General features: G+C 44.2%; 3 protein-coding genes across 5 annotated transcripts in view; 1 reads left to right on the top strand and 2 right to left on the bottom strand.

Moving 5' to 3' along the window:
• The window catches only part of rprml (reprimo-like), a 245,653-nt gene that overhangs the window by 25,119 nt on the left and 198,839 nt on the right, over positions 1-21,695 (top strand). The window lies entirely within an intron of this gene.
• Positions 701-13,604, bottom strand: eftud2 (elongation factor Tu GTP binding domain containing 2). The gene is made up of 28 exons (XM_069709050.1): positions 13,477-13,604; positions 12,731-12,846; positions 12,469-12,631; positions 12,057-12,135; positions 11,815-11,890; positions 11,527-11,592; positions 11,382-11,417; positions 11,073-11,163; positions 10,879-10,961; positions 10,611-10,777; positions 10,353-10,477; positions 10,202-10,265; positions 10,006-10,096; positions 9,711-9,846; positions 9,333-9,460; positions 8,862-9,055; positions 8,661-8,772; positions 8,423-8,563; positions 8,013-8,114; positions 7,248-7,330; positions 6,875-6,961; positions 5,561-5,687; positions 4,930-5,017; positions 4,657-4,775; positions 4,263-4,357; positions 3,966-4,119; positions 1,335-1,442; positions 701-1,229 (listed from the first exon to the last, which is right to left on the bottom strand). The coding sequence occupies exons 2-28, from the start codon at positions 12,833-12,835 to the stop codon at positions 1,134-1,136; spliced, it is 2,916 nt and encodes a 971-aa protein (XP_069565151.1). The 5' UTR covers positions 12,836-12,846; positions 13,477-13,604; the 3' UTR covers positions 701-1,133.
• On the bottom strand, positions 14,791-19,406 carry phospho1 (phosphoethanolamine/phosphocholine phosphatase 1). 2 transcript variants are annotated; one of them, XM_069709139.1, is made up of 3 exons: positions 17,793-19,406; positions 16,972-17,056; positions 14,791-16,540 (listed from the first exon to the last, which is right to left on the bottom strand). In XM_069709139.1, the coding sequence occupies exon 3, from the start codon at positions 16,426-16,428 to the stop codon at positions 15,583-15,585; it is 846 nt and encodes a 281-aa protein (XP_069565240.1). In that variant the 5' UTR covers positions 16,429-16,540; positions 16,972-17,056; positions 17,793-19,406; the 3' UTR covers positions 14,791-15,582. The 2 variants fall into 2 exon arrangements, with proteins under 2 accessions (XP_069565240.1, XP_069565242.1); XM_069709141.1 differs by having other exon boundaries at positions 14,791-16,379; positions 17,793-19,405.

The raw sequence follows: 21,695 nt of genomic DNA, 5'->3' as shown, positions 1-21,695 counted from the left end.
AAACGTTTTAAACCAAATACCTTCTCCTCGTTCGCCATCTGGTTTTTGAACATTTTACAACACGCGTCGTCAAGACGATATCTTGTGGGCCCCAGTTTGTTATTACACTGTAATTACAGTGATCGTCGCCCTCACGCCAGTTTGTGACCCTTTCGTGATTATTTTCCACCCGAGAAAAATCTAAAAAAAAAAAAAAGGTGTCTTACCGGAGCGACTCCAGAGTCTGTACACGCGCCATCACACCTGGAGGGGTTTTTATTTCCCCCAGAGGAAGACGTAATCAGTTGAGCAGAGGTCGCTTTCAGGATTCTCCAAAGTTTTCCGCCCCGACTCAAAAGAATGAAGAAAGAGCAAACATGGAACTGAATGATGTGCCGCATCACCCCCCCCCCCCATCCACCTCCCCCCCCCCTTTAATTCGGCCATGTGACTTTAACCTTTGCTTCCTCGCCGGCTGCCTGCAGCCCGTCCATCAGTCAGCGCCCACGCGGCGCCCCGAACAGACACATCAATCACTCAAACCATCAGCAAAAAAAAAAAAAGAAGGTCCAACCGAGACGCTCGTCTCGACCCGAAGACGAGAAAAACGGCGTCCGCCGCACTCGCGCTTCCCGCCGAACGGCAACACGCCCGTTTAAATGTACGACTCGGGAGTCGCTGTAAAATGACTGTAAGCGTTGAGAAGCACAACAACAACATCTTTGAATTACACGCATCGTTTATTCAGACATACATCAGATCGAACATCTAAAGTCTTTTTTTTTTTTTTTTTTTTAAACTTCCAAGATAATTTTTCTACAAAAACAATGATAATTTTTACATATAAAAAAAAAAATATAAGAGAAAAACGAGAAGCAACAAACTTCTGTGATGTTTGTTGCTTCCATAACGTCTGTGTATTACCAAGGTTTTCGATCTCCTTTTGTCAGATTATTTTTCGAGCTGATTTCCGTTGGAAAATCAGAGGACAAGTTAATAAACCAGCAGTAGAGATCCAGAATAAACACTCGTGTAAAACCTGGAATTTATTTACGATTATTCTCCAAATATCCTTTAAAAAACAAACAAACAGGATTTGATGTTGATTGACTTGTGGAGGTTTTGGGTTTTTGGCTGCGGCGAATGTTGCGATCTCACATGGGATAGTTAAGCACCACGTCTTGTTTTGCCAGCTCCAACAACATGGGATCGTCGAAGAACTTGCTGATGCTCACGTCTTCGCTCAGACCCTGCAGAGCGTCAAACACAAAACATTAGTTATGCAGAAATAAAGCTAATTTTCACCCCCCAAAAAATAAAAAAAAAATAAACAAGGGCACAAAAAAAAGGCTGACCTTGCGCCTTCGGGTCTTGATCATGAACTCTCGGGCCAGGTGAGGAGCGGGCTGAGGCTCAAGAGGCCGGATCACTATGCTCTTGTCCAGGGGGTCACCGGGGACGATCTGAAAGGAAAACCATACAACTATGACACCCGGGGGGCGGTGGGGGGGGGGCAACAGACGAGTTCTTCCTGTTTGCATACGGCCACGCGGAGTGCGAGAAACAATCTGACAACATGAAACACGTCAAACTCTGAACGTTAACGCGCTGACTGGACATTTCTGATGGGGGGCGGGGGGGGGGGGGGGGGGCGGCCTTCAACCTTTCATTAAATAGCTGATTGAGTTGCAAGTCTGTCCCCGTTGTTACCGAGTCAGGAGCCCGTCCATCAACGTGATGAAAAAAAAAAGAAGCCGCATTGTGCGAGTGTTGTCACTCCTTCGGTTTGCGACCAACACGGCATCGACGCCACGTTAGCAGGCCGAGTGAGAACGGGCGTTCACGGGCTTTTCAAAATGATTCGCTGAAACCATTATCTTAAGGAGCTCACGGCCTGACCTTCACGGAGTGATCTCATTGTCGTGGATATACGATACATTTTGTAAATGCCAAGAACAGGAAGAGAAGACGCGTCGGGAGTGAAAGAAATAGGGTGGAGGGGAGGCTGGATAAGACGATCTCAGCCTCGGGGAAGGATTAAAACTGGAGGAAAGAGAGAGAGAGAGAGGAGGAGGGGGGGGAGAAATCAATGGAGTGGCTGAAGCCCAATCAACAGATGGACAACAGTAACTCAACACTGTGCTGTTACCACGCCAACACAGGCCGTGCATGACCAAACTAACGAGCCAGGCACAATCTAGTTTCTTCAGTTTAATGGGGCGGACAACAGAGTTCGGGGACTCTTGTGTTATTCATATTTTCTAGGGCAGCCGAATCAATATGTGGCAGCAGGACTAATTTCTGTCAGACCAGAGGAGACGAGAAGATCCAGAGTGTCGCCTGGCTCCGGTCGGGCCGCCGTTTAAAAGAGTAATCTGAGGATAGATGGCGGCGGTGATTGGCACCGCATCCCGGGAGAGCACTCCGGGAAAAAGGAGTGCGAGGCCGGCCCCGTGTGGAAATAAATCATGACACTGGGGGTGTGGGGGGTAGGGGGAGTGGGGATGACGGGGCGTCAAAACGACAAATGACATATTTCTGCTGATGTTAACAAAAGCAATTCAGCAGTTATCGCCGGGGGAAATCTGACAACGTGGATGCTTTATATTGAGACAAGTAATTCCCCATTTCAGGGGAAAATCCATGACACAAACACATTAAGGGAACGCATTTTAATATACTGTTGGACCGGAATAATGTGACCGTGACGATGCTGTTGATACAGGTTGTTCTGCAGAGTGTCATCAGTGGGCGTTCATGTAGTTTTCACATCCCCACAGGATCGCTTAAGCAATTACGCATCTTTATTTTTCCACCGTTTGGACAAGCAAGTAAATAAATAATTCATGTCTAGCTTCATGCCAGAAATATTTTCACCTCAAGGGGATAAAACATAAGTTAGGAGGATAAAACGTATTAAATATTTGCACTGAGGAGAACCCCCTTCCTGATTTTGCAGTAAAGTATTAATCCACCCTAAGCGGAGTTAATTTTTACCGACGCAGCTCTGCAGAGTGCCGACACAAACACACGTCAAGACACGGCGGACAGACGACCGCGTTCCACTTTAAATGTAATGACTCGACACTCCGCTTCACTCCGCATCAAAAGCGGCTGAGCCGGAGTGGCAGCCATGTGCACGAGGTCGGTCACTCGGCTGCTCAACTTTCCATCTTTTTTTTTTTTTTTTTTTTTTTGCGCGTGTGAGGAAGTAAAGATGCCACAGTATTAGTGTTCGGGTGACAGAGCAAAAATCCTCATTTATACGCTAAAATCTTTCAAACAATGGTGAATGCCCACAAAGCAATTTAGAAAAATACCAATTTGAATTGTTATAATGTTTTGTTTTGTTTTTGCTCGACAGTGTTGCCATAGTAACAGCTGGATCTCTCCCCCCTCCGGGGCGCGGATCTATAACGATGTATCCGGGAAGCTGTTTTGTTTCTGCACGGCTTCATATCCTCAGTGGACGTGCTTTAGATTTTGTTGACTTGCAGCTTCGGTCATTTGTCTTTGATTGTTGTGTTTCTAGTGTATGTAAACATGATTAAATGTGTTTTTGTTATTGTCAGTTTTGTGTTTGTTGTCGTCATTCCCCACGTTGTCATGCCAACAGACAAAGTGAATACAGTTGGTTGTTTGTCTTAGTTGTTTAAAAACATTCATCCCCATAATTATTTCAGACATTTCTCAGCAGGCAGTTTCAGTTTCAATAAATTTAACAACAGCTGACCTGTAATCCCAGGTTCACATTTTTTAAATATATTACTCTTATTGTATGTATGTATAAAATGTTTACTTGGTTCACTTGTTGTCCAGACAATCAAATATTTAAAAAAAAAGTCTTTCTTTTTCATTTTCAGTAGTTAAAAGTTAATCATATAAATGTTCTGTCACGCCGTCCGATAAATCTCTGGACGTCTTCACGGCTACTTCGAATGTCTTCATTGCATTTGCACCAGATCAGATTTTTCTGGATTTCTTACCTGCCAGTGGTGGAACACGGACAGAGCGAAGGCCTGACCCTGTGTGTGCGTGCGAAGGTCCGTCTCAAAGCCAAAGGAGTCGATGGCAGGGATGAAAGCCTTAATTGTGTAGAGAGGAGAGCCTGGAATAGGTGCGTCCTGGGTGACGTGACCTCTGACAGATGACAAACACAGGACCAATTTAAAAAAAAAAAAAAAAAAAACCCCAAAAACCCCACTCACATATTTCAAAAGGCATCGAGGTGCCTCTGAAGGCTTTAAAACGTTCCCGTAGAATGATTTGATCCTCTGACAAACCTCCTTCGAGCCAGCACCGTGTAGACCGCTGACACACAATCAGCTGGAGCCTGAACCTCCACGAAGTAATATGGCTCCATCAACCTCGGAGTGGCCTGGGACACGAGAGAGACCGTACATTGAAGCAAGGACAAAAGCCTGGAGAAACACTACCGCCGTCACGTGTGCAGCTGACCCGCAGATTCATCATTAAAGCACCGCGAGAGCCAAAGACGACGAGGGAAGAAGCCAGAAATCGTGAAAGAGGAACGTTTTTGGTGCTGCAATTAAAGTGAACGAACGTCAGCAAATTTCAGAAAGTGTAATCACGGTAATGGAGCATTAAAGAAAGTGGGGATCGAAAGGGAAGTCTGGAGGCGCTAATGGCCGACGGGGAAGAGAAGAGTGACCTCACCATGAGGAAAGCGGAGTACACCACCCTCCTGGCCGTGGGGATGACCTGGCCTCCCCCTCGGTGGAGAGGCTCCTGAGCGATGACTGCGTCCAGGATCTTAAACTTCACATTCCTGATGGCTGAGGGGCAAAACCAAAAAAATAAAGACTCAGTTACAACACTGACGAAGGGGGGGGGGGGCGGGGGGAGGGGACACCAAACATTTCATCGAGGAGGAAACACTGGACGAGGTCCGGGGGAAACGGAGGTAAAACTTTGGAGGAGAGGACTTACGCTCGTCACACAGAGGACCTTCCCTGGTGCCCCACTGGAAGCCCTGAACGATGCTGTCTTTGACCGAGCCCAGCAGCGCCTTGTCCACCTACAGATGTTACACACACACACCAATGCAGGATTGGTGAGAACAATGGCATCCGGGATGTTGTTCTCTGATAAGACACTTGGATATCGCTGCAGGGTTTGCATCCTAACTGACGGGTGTAAATAAGGAAATTAGATTTGCGGCGTAACTGTGGATGTACTGGCCCCATAACTTCTTGTTTTTCCATCATTAACTTTCCACTGTACATGTCCAGTGCCATCACGGCCTAGATTGGCGTTTATATAATGTTGTTCACGAGTTAATGAGTTAACGATTCCTATGAACGTGCAGTTCCAGAGCAAAAATGGTTTGCTGATAAATCAATCGACTGAACAATTTGAATCACCGATTTATTCATCGAAGTCATTCAACAAGAAAACAAACAAATTGAAAACCTCGCTTCAGCTCTGGAAATGGATTTTTGTTTTGTTTTTGTGTGTGTCTTTATATCGACCCAACATTTAAGATAATAAAAATGGTTGAACAGAGTCTAAATTGAGACTATAAATGAGCCGTGATTGGCCGGGCTGCTATAAAACTCACCTCAGAGGGCAGCGTGTCGTCTACGAGAATGTTTGGTCCCGTGGTGTCCGGTCCGAAGGCCCAGATGGACCTGGCAGCCAGCAGATCCCAGTCGTACTTTGTCTGGAAAAACTCTCCCAGCTTCTTCCTGTCACGAGAAGAAACAGAGCAGCGACGGGCTTGAAAAGGAGGTTTGGAACGTGTCGTCAGCGGGAACATGAAGGAGACGGGTTGACTGGGACGGGATGGAGGGCAAGGGGGGGGGGGGGTTAATGGAAGACCAGGAGTGGAACCCAGGTTTAGCATAATGGTGTGTGAAGTATGCGACTCCGCTGGCACTGCTGGAACCGCCGGGTCCAGATGGCCTTTCAGATGAGCGGCGCGCTGACAGGAAGTCGCACTCGAGCAGAATACACGCTCATGCGTGCTCTTTATGAGACGGACGGGAAAATTCATGCAAGCTTTTAAGTGCGTGATTCAATTACTGTGAGTGAACTGATCAATATACCAAAGAGTGTTTTTTTTTGGTTTGTTTTTTTTACAGTGCACAGGGCTGCCATTCGCTTCGCTTTAATATTTAAATAAGAAAAATGTATTCGTTCACATTTTTGAACAAAGATATATGCATAGCAACGATTGCTTTTATCATTTGCATCTCTTACAACCGAGTTTTTAGAGAACTTCAAAAAACAAATAGGTGGAGCAGGAATCGTGTTAACTGTTGGTCTGGATGGATCAAAGTGGGTCATTCAACTTAATTTTACAACTTTTTGTCACATTATGCAGCATTCATGACATTTTACAAAACTTAAAACTTGTAGACGTGACCCAAATAAAACTGTAAATAAACATCCATGAGCTTATCAACCTGCAGCACCAGGACGTCACCAACACGTCCAACTTCAAAATTAAAATTGACACCATGCTCATTAGAAAGTGTTCACCTCTTCGGCTAATCACGATAATTTGTCAAATAAAAAAATGGAGTGACACATCTATGGATTTAAAAGCAATGTTGCAAATTCAATAACTGCACTTTTTAAATGACTTTTTCAGCCCGCGGCACTTCTTATGGGAGAAGGAACTTCTTCACCGACAGCACTTAATTAAAGAAGCAGTCACCTTTCTTAAATGTCTGCTCATGGATCCCTGCTGAGGGATAAATGAGAAAAAACGATTGGTCGGAATGGCACGGCAATATGGAGAAATTATGAAGCCTGGTAGCACGTCGGCAGGAAATGGGTCAAATCTACAGGCATGTCCAACATGAAAGGCACATTATATCTCTTCAACTTAATTAAGACACTTCTATACGTGTGAGTCTGAGGGTGATACCTGTTCCATGTGATCTGCACCACTTCGTTCTCGATGTCCTCAGCCAGCCCCTTCTCCAAGGGCTCGGCGATCATGGTGATCTTATTCCTGTCAATCACAGCACACATCTGTCAATCACTCATTGCGGGTTGGATTGACAGTCAGCCGGAGGGGAGGACCGACTCCGACTCCAAACAGTGCATAAATTTAACTCCTCAAAACGAAAAATGCCCCCAAAACATCTAGATGGCGGTTCATGTCAGCAATGAGAAAATTTAGGAGTTCTGAGTTATTAAAAAAAAAAAAAAAAAATCTAGCAGTCGGCGCTCCCCAGATTGAATTCATGACATCGCATGTTTGGATATGATCTCCGAATACAGGGTTTAATACACACTTTTTATTTGGTGTCTCAGCGAAGCACTTGAGAGATGATGTCTCCACAACTGTCTCACAGAAAGTCACAACTGGGTCAGCGACCTGTGGGGAGAGATAAACAAAATCACAGAAGGAAAGCAAGGCCTCTCATCACCTTTAAGTGATCAATATTTTTACTCGATAATAGCTAAAAAAAACAAAACAAAACAAAAAACAGTCACGATCAATGCATATTGTGTATAGTGAAGAAAATCCAGATAGCACACTGTTGGATAATTTCATTCCTATCTGCCGTTTCTTCCTTTTTAACAGACTTAAACTTCAACTGCAGCTGGGTAATAATCATATCACACTTTCAACATTTAGCCGATTTAGTAGTCATGAAATAATCTCATAAATGTTTACGTTTCACTTCTTGTCATCGTCTTATTTAGATTTAGATTTTATACACTTTATTAATCCCCGAGGGGAAATTTCTTCACTACAGCAGGGGGGCTCTCAGGGGGGGAGATGCTGCAGCAGGCTGCCACGACCGCGGCGCCAGGTAACCTGACCTGAAGTGCATGTTTTTTTTGGATGATGGGAGGAAGCCGGAGAACCCGGAGAGAACCCACGCAAGCACAGGGAGAACATGCAAACTCCGCACAGAAAGGCCCAGGACCGGATTCGAACCCAGAACCTTTTTTGCTGTGAGGCGACAGTGCTAACCACTGCACCACCGTGCCGTGCCGCCTTATTTGAGAAGTGTCGCCATAGTTTTCTAAAGAAAAGAAAGAGAGTTTACTTTAATGTCGATCTCGGAGTACATCTTCCGCAGGTCGTGCATGACACAGTCCAGGTAAAGCTCTCCTGTCCCCAGGATGACGTGCTCTCCCGACTCCTCCACCTGAAACACAAACACGTCGAGTCAATTCATATTTCAGCCATTTAGCAGCAACCGACTTGTTGTTCAGATCGCAGCCTGTTGTCGAGGAGGTTTTTGTATTTTTTTCCCCCTCTCCAACAGGCTGAAATTGAACTTACAGTTTTTGGAAAAAGTTATTGCTCAGCAAATATTTGGCTCAAGGCTGATTCACAAAAAAAACACTGCGCTACATTTGATCAGCCTTAATTAATAACCACGTATATTTTGTATTTATTTGTATTGCTTAATTTGTTTTTAAATCACTTAGGCGTTTAAAGTCGGCTTTGTACCTTCGTGGTGAGAGACGGGTAGCTCTTGTTGACCTTCCTCAGTCCGTCCAGCATTTTAGGCAGCTCTGATGGGTTGACCGGCTCGACTGCAATCTTGATGACTGATGCCGTGTTGAACTTCAGCGGCCTGAAAATCTGAGCCTGGCAGAGAGAGAGAGAGAGTGAATAATGTAAAGCTTTATTTGGCTCATGAGGCATTAATAAAGACCTCAGGAGGTATTTTTGGTTTATTCCTTACCTCTTCGTTCCCTCTGGGCTCTGTGATTGTGGCGGTCTTTACGATTGGCTGGTCACAGCCCTCGATGAGAACCCAGTTACCAGCAGGCACTCGATTTACTTCAATTTGGTATCTAAAACAGTGGAATTAATTGTAACTTTAACGAACAATTATTGATTTCGGACTTCACAAACATAATAAAAACGAACCTCGAGAACCCACCTGGCAACAGAAATCCAGAGACGGCCCAACGTGCAGATCTGGGAGTCCTCCTCATCTTCGAGCGTGTAGTTCTCTCCTAAAACCTTGACGGGCTGACCCGCCTGAATGGTCCCGCTCAGCACCCGGCCAAACGCGTGGAACTGGACCCCATCCTCTGTGCTGTACATCTTTGTGGTGTGACACATCAAAGGACCCTATTGGGCAAGAAACGAGAGTCGAGCAGGAATGAAGGATACCAAAGGGACAGGAAAGCCTTGTTGAAATATCACTGCAGTAGCTGGAAAACACAGCATTTAACGGTTTGTTTATTTGCAGTAATTCAAGAAGTCCTTCGGTTTAATTTGTAAGATCAGCTGAAAGAACATTATTGGCTCCTACTAAAAAGATATTGCAGCTATTAGTCATTGAGTGATGCATCTTCTCACAACCCAATAAACCCGACACGCTTGTTAAACTTCCAATTACACTCACATCAGGATCACAGTCCGCCATGGCCTCCCCCAAGTCGGAGTCCATACCTCCAGCGTAGGTGTGCTCGATCTTATTCTTTGCGCCCTCCTGTGGCGAGGGGATGTGATGCACACACATGTCCACGAAGCCTGCAAGGAGAACACAGAGGGTCAATCGATGATACGGAACAGATTCACCGGATTTAGTAAAGCGTGACCGTTTATCTTCGGATTAAGATAGCGATCATGAGCAGATATTACAGATGCAGTACCTCGGATAGTCTTTGCAGTATTATTTTTTACTTAATGCAGCGCTAATGCAAACAAGTTTGTGCAGTCTTTTAAAAACAAATAAGTTCACCACTAAAACAGAAACACAATAAAAGACTGCAAGCCATACCCGTGAACTCTCCGAAGAAGCGGTTACAGACGAGCCTCAGCAGGGGTCTAATGTTCAGCTTCAGCTCCTCCTTAGTCAGGTGGATGCCCAGCTCATCCAGAACTCGGGGGAGAGTCGTATCCACATCCCCGACCACCTAGACACAAAGAGGATTTCGGTAAGGATTACACACTGAGCTTTGCAAGTTTATCCTGAGCCTGATGGAGGTGGAGGGTATTGAGCTCGCTGTTTCCTGTTATAAAAAATTAAAAAAACAAACAAACAAAACAATAAAACTTTATACAACATGCCCAACCTGTGAGAGGATCTTGTAGAGAGGCTCCAGCACAAATTCCACAAAGCTGCGCTGGGAGTTGCTACTGGGGGCTTTCTTTGTGAACTTGCGACTGAATAAAGGAGAGAAAATCACTGTACAGTGAGGATGTGTTCAAAGGCGAGGATGAGGAGGGTGGCTTCACATCTGTTGAACAAAAAAAAAATCAGCTACTCACGTTTTGGGGTTGAAGTAAATGTCTCCCCAGAGCCTCTTGGCAAACTCATTATAGTTGATGTCACCTACAGACAGACACAGGAGTAAATTAATACTGTACAAGCTATACCCGAGATAAAGTCGAGTTAAAGACTTGTGAATGCTGCTCTCACCGTAGGTGTCCGAGTAGATCTTTGCAAAGGAGCCCAGCGTGAAGCAGATGCTGTACTGAGAGCTGGCGAAGCACACGTTCCCAAGAAGAGGAGACACCACTAAGTTCTCATCTGTCGAATATGTGCTGCAAGGGAAGAGAGAAAAGACCAATCAGCAACTGTTTTGTATGTCTGAATGTGAATGTGGTTATTTCCTTTATGATCCTCAAACACTTTTCGGCTCTACAAACACTGAATGCGATGCGCTTCCAGTATTACCTGAGCAAACCGTTGACCTCATCCACGATGTGACGGAGTTTATAATAAGCGTCCGTGGGCGGCAGTTTGAGCTCCCCGATGAGCCGGTCCACCTTGTTGATGCAGATGGTGATGGCCATACGCTCCTGAACGGCGTGTTTGATCAGACGCTCCGTGTTCAGCATCACCTGGGCAGAGATTATATTATACGGTTATGTGGACGGTTCTTCGGCATATGTGCAGACGAAGTGCCGGTTTATGAGGGGAAAACAAGCAGAGGGTGACTCACTCCTTCTGCTGCGTCTATGAAGAGGACAACGCCGTCTGAGATCCGGATGCTCGACGTGACCTCGTCGGAGAAGTTCACGTGGCCTATGGGGGGGGGACACAAAATGTTTGTTTTTACAAGTTTTTCATAATTTTCTAGACCAAAACCTCAAAATACACATTCAGCAAACAAATCATTCAGGTAATATAAAATACCTGGTGTATCCATGATGTTGAAAAGGTAGGATTTTCCCCTGGAGTCGGGCAGGACCATTGTGACAGGGGTGCTTTTGATGCCAACTCCTCTCTGTGAAGAATGCACCAAACAAAAGCAGTGAAAATATGATAAAACAATTTTACAGATGGCAATAAGATCCTGATTCCTATTCACTTTAAAAAGACAAATTCAACTGTATTCTGCTGTGGCCTTTTCCATATATATGGTTCCTTGATATTCTAACATGTGCGATAACCTAATGGATTTCAGGAGCCATTGTTATGTTAAAATCACACCAAACCACTCACCTCTTGTTCTGTGAAGAGGATGTCTGTGTACCGGAGCTGAAAAAGAGTAAAAAAAAAAAAAAAAAGATATTAGTTTCTGCTTTCATATTCACAATTTCATTGCAATGAAGTACAAAGAGATCGAATCACTTTAGACGAAACTTACATCCACATCATCTCTCTTCCTGATTTCTGGGTGTGTCTGTTCAATCAGGCAATCCACAAAACAGGTCTGAAGGGAATAAACACATTCGTTAAGATTTCCATGAGCCACAAATGAGACTAAAGTGCAGCAATGTTATTTTGCACACGCTCCAAAACATTCCTATCCTCTGAAATTTCTCATCTTAGGGAACATGTGTTCTCTCCGGCAAAACGCAGAAGGAGGAGCCCAGACTGGGAACACACAGTTCAGAGAGGCCGAGCCGGAGGCAGCCATAAGGCCGGCTCTAACCTTGCCGTGGTGAAGGTGACCGCAGAGGGTGACGTTACGGATCAGCTCTGGACCGTCCATCAGATCTGCAAGAAATCTGTCGAGAGAGGAGGGGATGTTTCAACTTGCACAGAAGATGCATGTAAGCAACAAAAACACGTACGGAACAATAATCGCACAGCCCGATGCATTCACGATCAACACGGGCATTTTTAGAGCAGAACATGTTTCCATGTGAACGGGAGACGTCACATAATACTCACTCCATGTCGTAAACGGTGGCAGGAAGTTCCTGTTCCATCAGCGTGAACTGCTTGTTCTTCACAGGCTTGATGATGGGCTCTAAGAGGAGCGGGGAGAAAATACTACCGTTTCCGTTTTTTGGTTCAAATACACGGTGCCCTCCAAAAAGTACGTCGACAGCACAATTAAGTGACAATCCGCGGTTAACATACAACTAGAAAAACAGTATGTAACTTTTGAATACGGGTATTTCAAGCGAAAGTACTATTTGAAATTTGCTCGTAACCGTTCGATTATTAATTCAACTCAGATTTTAGGACAGTACAAAGAAGCTTTGCACTTGAAGCGGGAGAATTTCCAAACGGCTTTAGAGTGACATTGTGTGACGTATAATGTCCTTCACCGTAAATCCATGTTCGACTTTTCTCTCACCCGTCAGAGGTTGCGTGTCTTCCTCCTGGACTATAGTTTCCACCTCGGGCCCATAAACCTCCTCCGCCGTGGGATAGTACTTCTTATCCTCGTGCAGGACCACCTCCATGCCCGGGACGTCGTCGTCAGCGTCGGCAGGCTCGTCGTCGTCGTCCTCATCACCCTGCGGAAGGTAAACGACGCGAGTCGTAAAGCACGGGCCGCGTTAACAAACCTAAAAAAAAAGAAATTTAAAAAAAAAAGTGCAAAATTGAACCGGTACCTCATCAACGTCCCTGTCCTCTGCATCCAGATCGTCGTCTTCATCGTCAGAGTCCAGCTCCGGACCGATGTAGTTGCCAAACTCATCATACAAATCAGCCTCCATCTCGTAGAGACCTGGACGCAGGGGAGGAGATAGAGGGGGGCCCGGGGGGGGGGGGGGGGCACAATGTTAGTAGGTGTCATTTGATGACAGTGTAGAAACTCGACATTTAAACAGACAACACTTCAACAGAAACATGAATGCAGATTTTAAAAAAAGTCACATGAACACAATTTTTAAGTGAGAAAACAGTTTTCCCCCCAAAAAACTACCCGAATATTTTTAAGTTTTTTTTTTTTTCTGAGGCAATTTAAACTTAATAACTTCACGACTCCCACGGCAATCAGGTTTTGTGTTTTTTTTTTTTTGCAATATTAATTAATTAATTGTACTTAAATGACGGTTAACGTTCATTTCCACCACAGCTAATGCTAACTGCGCTTGTAGCACAGGACGCACACAAACAGTTCAGTTTTGCTTTGTGTTTTACGTTTTGGATGTTTTTCAAGTCTGCGCTTGAAATGTAGAAGAAGTTTTAAGGGATCATAAACAGCTTTTTTTTTCGTGAGTTGAATACGCGTATTGCCACAAACTAGCACGCTAACCAAAGCTAACGAGCGAAGAGGAATGAATGGCTCGTAAAGCGACGTTTTGAGTTGTAATTTAGACAGCTGACGACTCTCATGCTCCTCCAATACACGTACCTGCGCCTTGTTATAATGCAGCCAGTAAATATCAACTTCAAAAACAAGATAAAAAAAAAAAAAAGTAGGGATGAAATCAGGATAAATGATTATTCAAATAGCGCCATGCGCACGAGATGCTACTTCCGGTTTTCTTGTTCTTTTGTTATCCGGTGAGCGTTAAAAAAAAAGAAGAAGAAGCTCACTAGCGCCCCCACAGGTCAGGCTGCTGACAGCAGAACTCGACACCTTTCAAAACACAGATAGGTTCGGTTAGGTAAATTACTTTATTAATCCCAAAGGGGGATTTTTAGGGAGCAATAAGATAATATAGAATAATAAAAAGGAATAAAATAGCAGATATCGCAGCGAAATATCACTAAAACAACTCAAAAATTACGAATGATTCGAAATTAACATTCCTCAATGAATGTTCACGGCACAGCTTGTCATTTATGTGAAACGTAAACAGATAAAAAAAAAATTCACGGTAATTTTTTTTAAATTTTACCGTTAACTCATCCTATGCTGAATGTATTGAAGTTCGTGTGGTGAGAAATCATAAATGTGTAATCGGCGCCCTCCAGTGGCCACAATGCCAAAATACATCTCGTCGATTTTGGAGTGTTTCTTTTAATGTTCATCGAAAGATTACCCCCAAACTACATGCTATTATGTGACAAATAAAATCAAGTCTTTCATTCACGATTTTGGCTTAGGCTTTGTTTGGCTTGGTTTAAAGACTTCCACAATATACATTTATAAGTATGTACTTTCGCCTTGTAACCACTAGAGGACATTGAACATTCGTCCCGAGATGGCAATATAAATTGATACCAGAGTATAAATGTGTGAAATAAAAATAAAACGGAAATTTGTGCAAAACAAAGAATTACTGTTATTTAGATATGAAACAAACCATATTATTTTAGGACAGTATTTTTGTTAAGAAACTATAAACTTACACTACCGTATAAGAATTGATGGTTAACAGTGAAAAGACTAATTTAACCATCAGGAAACTATAAATGCCAGTATGGAGAATGTGTATTAATACTTTGAGCAATTGTCTACTTCATTTGACTTTAAGCCAGTCAACTTGTGCAGAACTTCATATTTACAGTAGTCTATGCACGAGTAGTGAGTCTAAGAATCGAATTTGCCTAAAATTACAAGTAAAGCTTGTGTCCTTATCTATTAGTGATTGAAAAATGAAGTTCCAAAGTTCAAAATATAACATGGGATCTTTATATAACATGGAATGATATCAGGGAGATGATTAACTGTTTCACATGAATGTTGATGGTTTAATAAAACATTCAGACACAGACAGGGTTTCAGTTGATGGCTTTATTCCTGCTGGTGTTAGTAACATATTTAGTAGGCCGAACCTACACAGTAAAAGACACAACAGACTGATAAACAAGTTAAACAAACATATACACTCTCAAAATATAGTCATACATTTCCAAATACTCTGAAAAACATGTTGATAAAAATACTATTTGGTCAATTTCAATGCCTGTTGCCATTACATGGCAGTGTTACTCCAATTTAACATTTCATTTAGTCAGAAAACACACTTAGGGGCTGTAATTCTTATTCAAGAGCAACCAGTGAATTGATTAATATCGTCATCGATAATAGGCTATTTTTATGTATTAGTAAAGTAGGCGAATTACAGGGATTTCCCCACTGACCCAGTTTAAAACTTGAAAATAATCCATGTCCCACAGAAGGATATTTAGGCTATTATGGAAAATCTCTCAAACTTGTAGGGTATAGTTTTATCTTTTACATGTAAATACATTTATTACACTTTTGGCTATTGTATTTGCACGAGATTTGTCATCGATTTTCACTCCGGGTAACAGCTGAGGTCTCAATAATCATTAACCTGCTGATATTAAACTGGGTCTCAGTTTCTGCAGTGACTTTCGGACCGAAACATGCCGAATGAGGCACGTACAGTGTGGAAGATCGACACAATTCACCTACAGACACAGCAGACGCGTTTTTATTGCCTTGAACATTAGTTTCTGGGACTATTTCACCTGAGAACGCCACTTAAAGTGTCAGCTGGCCCCTACTGTGCCCCCCCCCCCATCCCCCCCCCCCCCCACCCCTCTACTCTGACACCAGCTTCCTCAGCCGCTGCACCACGTCCTCCCCGCTGGCCCAGGGCACCGTGACCGCCTTGAATTCCCCGGGCATGGCTTCATGGGTCTCCGTGATCAGCCGGTGCATGGGGAAATCCCGCCGGGGGAAGACCACGTCCCGGGGCCCGAGGGAGAGCGCCGGACAGAAGTCGTTAGCTCCGTCTCCAACGTAGAAGATCCTCTGGTACGGGCGGCCCCGCTCCTGGGCCCTGCGGGCCACATAGTCCCTGACGACCGCCTGCTTGCACATGTTGTCGGGGCACCGTGGGCAGTCGTGGGAGTGGAAGGGCCGCAGCACCATCCGGCCGTCCTTGTTGAAGGTGGCCGGATTGGTGAAGATCCGGTGGAAGAGCTGACGGGCACCGACGCGTCGGAGCCAGCACTCGATAAAGAAGGTGTTGGCGTCTGACACCAGAGCCACCTCAAAGTCCTGCGCGGGCCGGGTACGGAGGAACTGGAAGAGGGTGAGCATGCCGGGGGTGGCGGGTATCTTCTCCATGACGCTGCGTATGTCGCTCTCGGTAACACCTTGCTCCGCCAGGTAGGCCAGGACGCGCTGCATGTACTCGTTGTAACGGCCGGGCTGGTAGGTGTCCTTCAGCCAGGCGGGCAGGTGCTGACCCGGGGCGGCCTGCACCACCACGTCGTCGCTGGTCTCGTCCACGATGGTCTCGTCGAAGTCAAAAAAGATGAGGAAGCGCTTGTCCGAGGAGATGTGGGAGGCCATGATGTCTGTGTGCCGGGATCTGCGGGGTTCCTTCTCGCCTGGGGGATTGGGTGGGACATAACAGCAGTTGAAGATTGACTCCCCCATGATTGACCGTTTCACACCTCTATGTTGTCAAGTGGTGTCAATTCTCCACCCCTGCTCTTCCCCTCTCCAGCATTCCACTGTGAGGCAGGCCGCTGGTGGAGGCTATGACTTTCTGGGAAAAAAAAAAAAAAAAAAAAACCCAAGCCGTAAGTAGGCGAGGGTGGGGGGTTTGGATGAAGGCAAAACAAAATCAAATAAAGATTTAAAATAAGAAATACAGGTAATGATATAAATTGTTTGAGAAGGAGCTATAAAGAGAGCAAAGCAGCCAACCAGCAGCCTTTTCAGCCCAGAGGAGGCGGCATCCACCAACTCACAGGTCTCGGGGGGAAAAAAAAACAAACATCTCAAGCACTTTCTACCGTAATGAAAAACAGAGATGAATATAATAGGCATAAAATATCTGGATCTGAATTAAAAAAAAAAAAATCATGCGCCCATTTAACCTGGGCTGCATGCAGATCCTACAAGCAAGCAAGCAAATTAATCAAGGAGGCTGGAGATCACATGAATGAGCAGGAAAAGACATGGAAGCCTGCAGACCTTGGATTGTCGTTTATTCCAGCGGTGGATATCCTCAGATATTCTGAACCATCAAGGCGCCTTCAAGCTGTGCTGCTGGTTGTGCCTATATGGGGGGAAAGGGGGGGGGGAAGAAACACAATGAATACTGAGATGCATGGGGGGGGGGAGAGAGAGAGAGGAGTGCATGACCGCATCGTGCTTTTAAGGGCAGCAGACCACCACTATACAATTGATCACATTGAGGTCAATTGAGAGCCCCAGCAGCTTTGCAAAATCTTAATAGGCTTAAGAGTCAAATACTATAGAGGCACTCAAAGCCTACAAATTTGATATGACTAGCCTATAGAAAAATATGGACACAAAAAAGGTCAGTGTAGCTGCGGGACTATTATTTTTTAAAGCATTATAGAGTGTAGCGTGCAGGCAATGTAGGTTACATTACATTACATTTCATTTAGCTGACGCTTTTATCCAAAGCGACTTCCAATAAGTGCATTTCAACCATCAGGGTACAAAAACCCAGAACAACAGGAATCAAGAAAATACAATTTCTTGCGTCTGTCAAGTCTGATTGGTTGTAAAAGACACTCCTGTTTGCAACCATGTCGAAACATTTTGAGTTATTTTTAGGCTGCAGATCGGTATAGTCAGATATAAACGTCCGACGCTGATTATCAGCTGAATCTGCTTGAAAACAGCTCATCAATCGGTACATCTTTGCAGGCTGCAAAACGGGCTAATTTCTCGTGAAATAAACATCATCTGAGCGCCACATGCAATTCATAAAAGAGGAGCTTCAATTTGGGCTTTAAAAATGCAAAAAGCAGAAAATGTATCACCAGAGCTGGTTCCGATCCCCCGGTGTCCCTCCGGTCCGATGTCAAAGAGTGCAGAGGCAGAGTTCCGCCGGTCGGTCCGTGGTTCGTTCACTTTTATGTGCCACTCAAAACCACCGGAGCCGCGGTGAACGTGACCGCGCCTCTAAGTCCGCCCCTTTAATAGCGGCCTACTGCGCGCGTTCACGACACTTTCAAGAGAAAAAAGGGAGAGAGGGGGGGCTTTGTGGGAGGAAAGGAAGGAAAAAAAAAAAAAAAAAGACTGAAAGTAAATACTCTGTTTCCAGACTATATCCAGAGGGCTGTATAGGCTACTGTATGTTAGTGAAGTAGGCCTGAAATGTGTCGGTTTGCTTCTCTCTCGGGTCACGTGATCTGTGTCCCGAAGCCATAACCTGTAAGTGACGCATCTACAAAAGGTGATGTTACATCTCTAAAAAATCAAAAGTGAAATGTGTAAATTAGTTATTATTAAAATTCTGGGTTTTTCCCAGTGAAGTCTGGTGCCGGGGAAAACACGTTAACTGTCCCGCGGGCTTCCCGCGCCTGCAAAAGTGAGAGTCAAAAGAAGAGTGCGATTATCGAAAAGATTTAAAAATCTTGTCGTCCTGGCAAGCACTTCCTTCCAACGGGATGGTTTAGATTTGTGTCAGGAAAACAACAAGCGAAGCAGAAAAACACAGATTCTGCTCTGAAGCCGGTCTTGACCTCTGCCGTAATCAGGAGGTGAAAGAAATGGGGGATAAAGTATCACACTTGAAGGGAGGACTGGGAATAAAACGAACGTAGCACATCAAAATTGTTAGATCATTTCAAAGCCGAAACAGTGTCGCTTTCCATCTATGAACTGCAGTGACACATTAGCGTCGCAGCATGGGAGTTTACGCCGGCTGCTCGTTTCTCCGCGAGACAGTGGCGCAGATCAAACCCCGCGAGTACACCGTGATTAATGGACTGCAACTTTCAGAGTAGCGAACGCTCGGCCGAAAAACACGACGGCGAAGCCCTCCTCTCTTTATCTGCCCGCCGACAGACGCAGCCTCCTCCCTCCCTCCCTCCCCGACACCACAAGACGTAATGACTAACAGCTGGGGAGGCCGACTATTTTCAAACCCGAATGGGAACGGAGATGTACAGACGGCGTGTTATTATCTCCTCTGCTCATGAAGTGAGCCTTGGTACCCGACCACCCACTCGCAAACTGTGAGTCACTCACACTTTTCTACAGCCATCGGCCTGCTCTGCTACTTTACAGGATTATGTGACTCACGGATGCGTCATTTGGAAAAAAAAAAACCAAACAAACAAACAACAAAAAAAACGACAACAAAAGGGTGCACGGTATTTTAAGAGGCATTTTAGCAACAGTCATAATGGGCGCTTGGAGGAGGCTGTTAACAGATGTGTAAAGATGGTTGTTGGAGTTATGTTTTTTGATTTTTTTTCTTCTTCTCATCATTCTGTTTTGTTGGGCTTACATGAAATTTGGATAAATGAAAGGTATGACGGGTAGATGAAAAGACTGGAGGATTACTTTTTTTTTTTTTTTTTTTTTTCCTTTTCTTACCTAACTGGAAAATCCCTGACTGAGTTCACTGGAGCGTCCAGCTCAGTTTATAAATACAAAAAAATAAACCTACGTTCACATCAAAAGAATCGGAAGCAGTCGAAAACAAGAGGATCCGAAGCTTTCCACGCCAAATAAAAGCTTTGAAATTGCAAAGACGTCACTTGCTGAGCCCTCGGGGTCGTGTTCAACCGGCAGACATCGTTCGGCAACAAGAACCCAGTGACCCTGCAGGAGCGGAACAACAACAACAACAACAACACCGCAAGCAAAGTCTGTGCTGTTGCCACAGTCAGCTGGAATCTAAAGTTTTAAGAAAAGCTCAGTGTGAACACGTCGTGCGAAATACTCGCACTTAAATCTCTTCTGTACCCGGTAAACCAAAAGCATTTGAAGGGAAACCGAAACAAATAATAATAATAATAATTAAAAAAAAATGCAATAATCATGGCTACTTGTTTTTACTTCTCAAAGTTAGCAGTCAGTTAAATGTACATTATCAAAAAAGGCCCAACTTTTTTTTTTCCACTTCTCCTCAATCTCCAGATAACATACAAAAAAAAGACAAATCAGGACATTATAAAGCTGCACATTTTGTACCAGATACAATAATAAAATACGCAATGCTACATTAAGTGGTTAAAAATACAAAGGGGAAAAGTATATTGATTTTTTTTAAAACATCTTTAAAGAATATACAATGTTATTTTTCTTAACTACACAAGAAATTTAGTAGAAAGTGCATTCTATATAACAAAGAAAGGAGGAGGAGAATCATTCTGCAAACTGAAAGACAAAACGGGACAATGACCGAGAAAGAAACTCCATGAACGGACAGAAAATGAAGAATATATTTCAGACATGGCGTGGAGTGGCTAGTGTAAAGTCGCCAAAGCAGGAGGAACATTGCTTTTATTTTGAAAGGGGAGGTCCATTTTGGAGCAAAAGTGTATTTCTATGGAAAAAAAGGAAATTAAATTGAAGCACTCTCACTAAAAGAAATGTCCTTTGTTTGCTCTGGTCTCTTCTACACTACCCACCTCCACCCCGGATTCTCCTCCTTTCCTTGCCTAAAAACATCCACTCAAGGTAATCACCTCCACCCTTTCCCATGCAGCCACAACTGCACTCTGTTCCACAATGCATTGTCAGTCCCCCACCCTCCTCCCCCTTCCCTGCGCCTCACCCACGCAGCAGTAAAGTGCAGAGAATACACACAAATGAAAAGGCTTAAAAAAAAAAAAAAAAAAAAAAACAAAAAAAATTCCATACTGCAAAATGCTGAATCACAGCAGTGAACCTGATGGGACCGGATGATAAGTGAATATTGCAACAGTATTAAGACCCAGAGAAATGGCAGGATCATTGCAGGTCTCAAATCCAAACGAGGGACTAAACTACTGAGCTTAACCACTTCAGACTGAATACCGTTCAAGAGTGGGAGACAGAAAGAGGCTCGAGTTCAATTTACTGCTATTGTCCATCTCAGATTATCCCCCAAATACACACACATACATACATATGTGCATATGTATACATATACATTTTTTTTTTTTTTTTATATACATATGTATACATATATACATATGTGTACATATATACATACACACACACACACACACACATACATACATATATTGGGGCACACTGTGTTAAAGCAGCTTTGGTACAAGAGCACTGGGGACAACCAGACAGACACACTGGTAGAGACGAATGCATGAATGCTACACACACACACACACACACGCGCACACGCACACACTCAAAACTCCCCCTGAAACACACCATCAGACTGGGTGAGGAGGTCCCAACCAAGCAACCCACATTCATGCCGAATACTAGCCGACCGTTTCTGCTTCTTTTAACCAGTTACCATTCACACTATTGTCTATTACATTAATGAATGTAATTTCTTGCGCTGATTTTGATCACACGTATACCTGCCTACACCGAGTACACCAATTCCAAGTATTAGAAGTTGTATGATCGCTGCCTCTCATCCTGACATTTCCTATCATGTGCTAGCAACAGTATATCTACATGACACAACCATTCATTAGCTTAAAACTGAGCAAAGTATCAGAGAACATAAACCGAAAACAAAAACAAAATACATATGAATGACTCATCAGCCACCATTCTGCGTAGGCAACATTCAACAGGTTTAGATGCGCGCTTTTGCCCGTGTGGATCGAAGTATGTCGGTACGCTGAAAGTCCAAAACAGACCTTTACGTGACGACGACACCCCACACCGAACCGTGGAATAGAGGCTGAGAGGAATATGCATAATTTCCTGTTAAGAACTTTTGATGAAAAAGGTCCCAGTTGTGTATACTG

The sequence above is a fragment of the Brachyistius frenatus genome, unplaced genomic scaffold (assembly GCF_029030835.1).
Source record: "Brachyistius frenatus isolate BFR_SWC_R1_liver_20210118 unplaced genomic scaffold, ASM2903083v1 Contig_80, whole genome shotgun sequence".
Lineage (NCBI taxonomy): Eukaryota > Metazoa > Chordata > Actinopteri > Embiotocidae > Brachyistius > Brachyistius frenatus.
The sequence above is the reverse complement of the archived record's forward strand: the minus strand, read 5'-3'. Positions and strand labels throughout refer to the sequence as shown.

Excerpts from the sequence above, each read along its gene's own strand:
- eftud2 (XM_069709050.1), bottom strand. The coding sequence starts at position 12,835 with ATGGAGGCTGATTTGTATGATGAGTTTGGCAACTACATCGGTCCGGAG. Across the intron at positions 11,164-11,381 it reads TCCTCTTCACAGAACAAGAG|AGAGGAGTTGGCATCAAAAG; the intron begins GTGAGTGGTTTG and ends CATTCTTCACAG. Across the intron at positions 10,962-11,072 it reads CAACATCATGGATACACCAG|GCCACGTGAACTTCTCCGAC; the intron begins GTATTTTATATT and ends CCCCCCCCATAG.
- phospho1 (XM_069709139.1), bottom strand. The coding sequence starts at position 16,428 with ATGGGGGAGTCAATCTTCAACTGCTGTTATGTCCCACCCAATCCCCCA.